The following is a 5259-nucleotide window of genomic DNA, read 5'->3' as shown; positions in this document are numbered from 1 at the left end:
CTCCCACGAATGGCCCTTTATAATGAATTGCAACAAGGAGGCAGAAGCAGTTGCTTTCATTGTCTTGACCTTTTGAGCCGTAGATATTTATTCAGCCGGCCTTCACTTTATGTAACAGTACAAAACTAAGACCTTGAAGCAAGACAAGTCTTGTATCTCAGCTATCTAACACATAATTATCTTGCCATAAAATACTGATATGTGCAAGCACAAATAATATTTAGCAGTGTGGTTGATGTGTCATTTTTCACAATGGTAATTAATGGCACCGGCTGTAATTTAGCAGAGATAAATAGGTGACATATTGGTTCTCCCTGTGAGTGGGCAGTAGGCGCCGTACAGACGTGCAGCAGACACTTCAGTGTCTGCTTCCTTTCGGCGACCATGCTAGTTGATTAGAGCTTCCGCAACAGCCATGGTGTTCAAATCAGCCGTGAGATATCTGTCTTTGGTAATGCCAACACCTCACCACACCTCCCCACACTCACACACACACATACACACACACTCACATATACACATGCACACACACATGCACACAAAGAGAAAGAGGGATGCGAAGAAGTGACAGAAAGGAGAGCAGGGGGCAGAGAGAGAAAGAGGGATGGAATGATTTTCAGATTGTCAGAGTTCTGTAAAGAGGGCCCAAGATGCAAAGGAAAAAACTGCACAGAAATGCTGACCAGTGGACCAATTGGTCAGATGACACCAAACAGACGTAAGACCGTAATAACACCGAACAGAAGTCTTACAACACAATGTACTGTTGCGGTATCTACTTGAGAAATATCGGAAATGTGTGCATTTATTATGACCCTCACCAGGGTCTTAATGTACTTCACCAGAGTGTGGAGCTAGTGCATGAAAAAACAGGATTTCAACTAGAGCTGGTTCTCCTCGAAACAGGGGAAACCGAGGACTGCGTGCAGTCACAGAGGAAGTTGCGTTCACCACAGCTGCTGAAACTGACAGGAAGGAAGAGCGTCTCTACTCTGACAATGAGTCCTTTGCCTCTCTCTCCCTCTCTCTCTGTTTCTCAACCTTACAGCGCCTGACTTCTCACCTCCACAATTAGCAGAGGTGCCCAACCCCTTTCACTTGTTTTGGCAAGCCTACTCTGTTCACTTTTTAATGTACCTCTTCATGCTCGCGTGCCGTCGTTAGCGCTCTCACAGTCTTAAGCGCTCTCTTCTGTCTTTGAGTGTCACTCTAAGGCAAAGGAGAACTGGGCCGCTAAGCCTGCTCTCCCGTTTACCGCTGTCTTACTCGTTCTCTTTACCTCCCCGTCTCTCTTTCTCTCTCGGTAGTGGATGCTTTTGGGCAGGCCGTCTGCGACACCCCTACACTGAAAGGAGGAGGAGGGGGGCAGATGGTCCTCAGTGTTTGGAGGGGTGTGGCGCAGGATTGGGGCCGTCAGTGCTAATTAGAGGAGATTGGTCAGTGCGGAGCGAGGAGGGGCAGGAGCTTTCTGGAAGAGGTCCCATCTGAGCCGGGCTCAGAAGAGCTGGAGGTGTGGAGACATGGGATGCTGCAGCGTGACACAGAGACACACAGGAACTGATGAGGTCGGCCCGGACGAGATCGAGCTGCTGCAGATCGACAACGGCGGGTAAGAGCCTGATTATTATTATTATTATTATTGTTGTTGTTGTTGTGGTTAGTTGCACTACTCATTGTATGTGTTGAAATTAGTTGTGCAATTTATATTAATATTAGTTGTAATTGTATTTGTACACAGGCTCATATAAACTCAGCGTTTAATACTGAACCTTCGTATCATATTGTTCCAGTTTCATTATATTCACTGTTATAGCTGAGCTGTGATCTGGTCTGATGCTACATCTCATTGCTGTTCTCACAAGGGCTGGTGGTGGAAGGCTTAGTGAGATGGTTAGAGTCTCTGCACATTACAGATGAAAACTTTGGTAAAACAAAATCACTGTAAAATGGTTGGCATTTATAAAGATGGAGGTCAGTCCAACAGTTTTGGAATACATCACCTCTGGTGGAGAAGGCACACGCCCAATCACATCACAGGATAAGTTACACAGAAAGTGACCACCCAATGACCCTGCAAAAGCTAGTGCTCTTCTGTCATGCTCTGTTCTGTGCGTGACGGGATGAACATCTAGAAACCAGATAATCTGCAAATGTAAGAAAAGATGCTAGCCGTCCTGTTTCTGCTGTTGCATTGCATGCCTGGCTTGTTTTTTTTTCTGTGAATTCAAATTTATTATGAAATTGACCCATAACTATTTTTCTGCATTTATGATTTAAGCTGTACTACTAACTCAGACAAATGGGTGCAGCCTACATTAGTTAATGTCTATATGTTTCCAAACTTCCCATTTATAATTCCTTGAAGAAAAACAAGTATAGTATCCCAGATTGGGCTCTTTTATCTATATATTTTATTTAATTACAGGAGACAACCCGTCTCCTGTCAAAGTAAATAACATTGACATGTCCCCCCCCCCTCCCCCCACATACACACACACACACACACACACCCTGCAAAAAAAGCTTATTAAAAGAATGAAGCTTTCCACCTTCTGGCCAGTCTGATCTGTCTGAGGAGCCAGAATGTAGTCAATCCCTTCATTAAAAAACACAGACAGCTTCTTGCGGAAGGAGCAAATCACTCGCCGTCCAACGCACGCTGTCACAACATTTCTCTACCACAATGGATCTTCGTCATGAAAAATGCAGGACAGCGTGTGGAGAGGAAGTGTTACGAAACGATAGTAATCCGGGTTGTGCAGTCGTGCAAGTTACCGGCGGTCACTTAACACTGGAGCCATTGCTGTGGGCCGTCTGCAGGGCTGTCCAGACCACGTCAGACATTTTAGCACCATGTCTGTCCCAGTTCCTCTCCAAAAACGCTCACGTTTTTAAGCTGCTTATTTCTGAAGCCCTGTGGGGCCAACACGTGCCCTCGGTCACTTCTAATAACATAATGAGCCAGATTGTGTCAGACAAAGTGTAAAAACAATCAGTTGAATACACCAAAATCATGCACACACCATAAAGGTATTTGTAGTTCTTCATATTGCATTATATTTAAGATGGTGCTCTCAGATAGACGGCTTTGCATTTCTCTTGCATTAATTAGGTAATTTGAAGGTTCCTTGTGGTCATTTCAGACAAGGATAGACTTGGGAGATTGTATCACACATAATTGGCAAAAAATAGAAAAATAAATGATGTAACAGGCTGGAATGTTCCAAAGCCTGGTAGGGTGGAGCCTTAACATACAAATTCCATTAAAAGTTGTGACAGTTATGACAAATCTTTTCCCCGTGTGGGTGGGCAGGAATGTGTTTTATACTGAGTGTGTGTGGGTTGAGGATAGGGGTGTGATGGCTTGCTGATTTCAGGGTGTGGGGTTTGGGAGAGGTGAAGCCGCAGCTGTCTCTGAAGGACGGCTCAGAGGAAGAGCAACACCGGCACAGCTCGTTCCTACAGCCGCTCTCAGACGAGGTCAGTGCTTCAGGCCCATCATGCACCTCACTCACGCCCTTTTCACAGTCATTTTTAACCCAGAATGCTCTTCATCCTGTTGAATGACCGACCGGCTGAATGTCGAGGCCCATCTCAGTGATGCACCATCCCTTGTAGAAAAGTATAGGTGCAGGCAACCACAGCTGTTTTTAGTCCACTAGCTGAGCTGCACATTTGGAGCGTCAGAGGAGTACACTGTCATGTGTGGTTGGCGCAGGCATACTGATATACGATTAGATTAGACAGAAACCCTGCTTATCTGTCACTTATAGTCCTTAGACCCAGCAATTCTTTCGCAGGTATGTCCACAATAGGGGACCTGAGTCTGTGGTCTTAATATTAAGAATCATAAATTCTACTATGCTGAATCCTGTTGATCTCTGGAGAGGACCTAATCAATTATATATTTTTCTGCAACATGTTTTTGTCATGTAAGACATTACTAAAAAATATGAAGAAATTTCTTTTTTCAAATGCTTAAACTTTTTCGGCTGGGTCGAGCCCCCATGCAGAAGGTGTCTGATTGAGACGAGCTACTCAGCAGCCTCACACCCTCACACCAGTCTTTCATCACTTCAGCATGTCAGCGTGGTTTATGAAGCAGAGCAATCACAACCACATCTTTCACAAAACAGCCTGATGAAGTTTGATGTTCAGCACTGCTGAAACTGCATGCACAGTCCAAGTGCAAACATTAGTCCAAGGCACTTTGGAAAACCACCCAGGAGAGAGGCTCACAGTTCCCAGCTCACATGGCTGTCCTCTAACCGGACTGCCTCAGAGTTTCCAGTACCATTCCAAGTGTGAAAAATACATGACGCTGTTCTAATTGTGCCAAGGGTATTACAAACAATGTGTCGAAAGGAACCACAATGGCGCTGTTGATGCTAGTGTTGCAGTGAGTAATCCGTTTTCAGGAGGTAAACAAGTTGCAATGGTTCACTTTTATAAATAATATACTTACAGAAGTTTTCTTGTTCTTGTAGTCACAGAATCCAGAACCCATTCCTGCAAAAGTAGTACAATGTCGCCATTCACAGGTATGTATAATATAGACTCATTGAATTCAATGACATAACATAAGAATGACAATGACAGGCTATTCTGCCCAAAATTCCATTTGCCTACCACTAAAATGTGCTTAGAGCTTAGTTTACTTAGTTTATTACAGTTTTTTACAATCGTTTTCACACTTGTCTCAATACCATGTCCACTTTTTCAAAACTCTTCACACAGTGTGCTTTTGAAACACACACCTGAGCACATCAGTTAACCTTTGGTGCAAAATGCACTTCAACCACCAAAACACTTAATATTTCACCCAAAAGTGACTCATGCTGCCATAACTATAGCATATGCTTTCTCCCTTAAGACTACTTTGTCACTCAATGTTCAATGAACTACAAAACACAAACAACTTGGAGCATTGCTAAAAACATATATTATGTGTTTCCCTTTCCTCTATTTTTGCATCCACAAATATTTCAAGCCAAGCAGCTAAAGAAACTTTTGATCTGTTGGTTTGCCTCTCACAATAGATGTCATGACTGAGTGTGGTGAATTTACAGTAAACTGTAAGTTAATGAATGTTTTACTATATTGGAAACCCAGAATAACAATTTTTACTGAGTAGTGTAAACAATATATGATAAAGAAACAAATCACAAAAGCAACAGTATTCTTCAGAGGGTTTACAGTATTTTGACGTTTGTTCTCACAGTGCAATATACTGTAATTCAGAAAAGAAAAATACAATAC

The 5259-nt window shown here is 43.2% G+C and overlaps 1 protein-coding gene across 1 annotated transcript in view; it reads left to right on the top strand.

Annotated features, from left to right (window-relative positions):
• The first annotated feature begins 961 nt into the window (after window positions 1-961).
• The window catches only part of LOC133109989 (uncharacterized), a 16388-nt gene continuing 12090 nt past the window's right edge, over window positions 962-5259 (top strand). Inside the window, exons 1-4 of the mRNA XM_061219792.1 lie at window positions 962-1080; window positions 1308-1609; window positions 3378-3480; window positions 4488-4541. Coding sequence (XP_061075776.1) covers window positions 1521-1609; window positions 3378-3480; window positions 4488-4541 — 246 coding nt within the window. The 5' untranslated portion in view covers window positions 962-1080; window positions 1308-1520. The remainder of the gene's footprint in view (window positions 1081-1307; window positions 1610-3377; window positions 3481-4487; window positions 4542-5259) is intronic.

The sequence above is a fragment of the Conger conger genome, chromosome 14 (genome assembly GCF_963514075.1).
Source record: "Conger conger chromosome 14, fConCon1.1, whole genome shotgun sequence".
NCBI classification, from domain to species: Eukaryota; Metazoa; Chordata; class Actinopteri; order Anguilliformes; family Congridae; genus Conger; species Conger conger.
The sequence above is the reverse complement of the archived record's forward strand: the minus strand, read 5'-3'. Positions and strand labels throughout refer to the sequence as shown.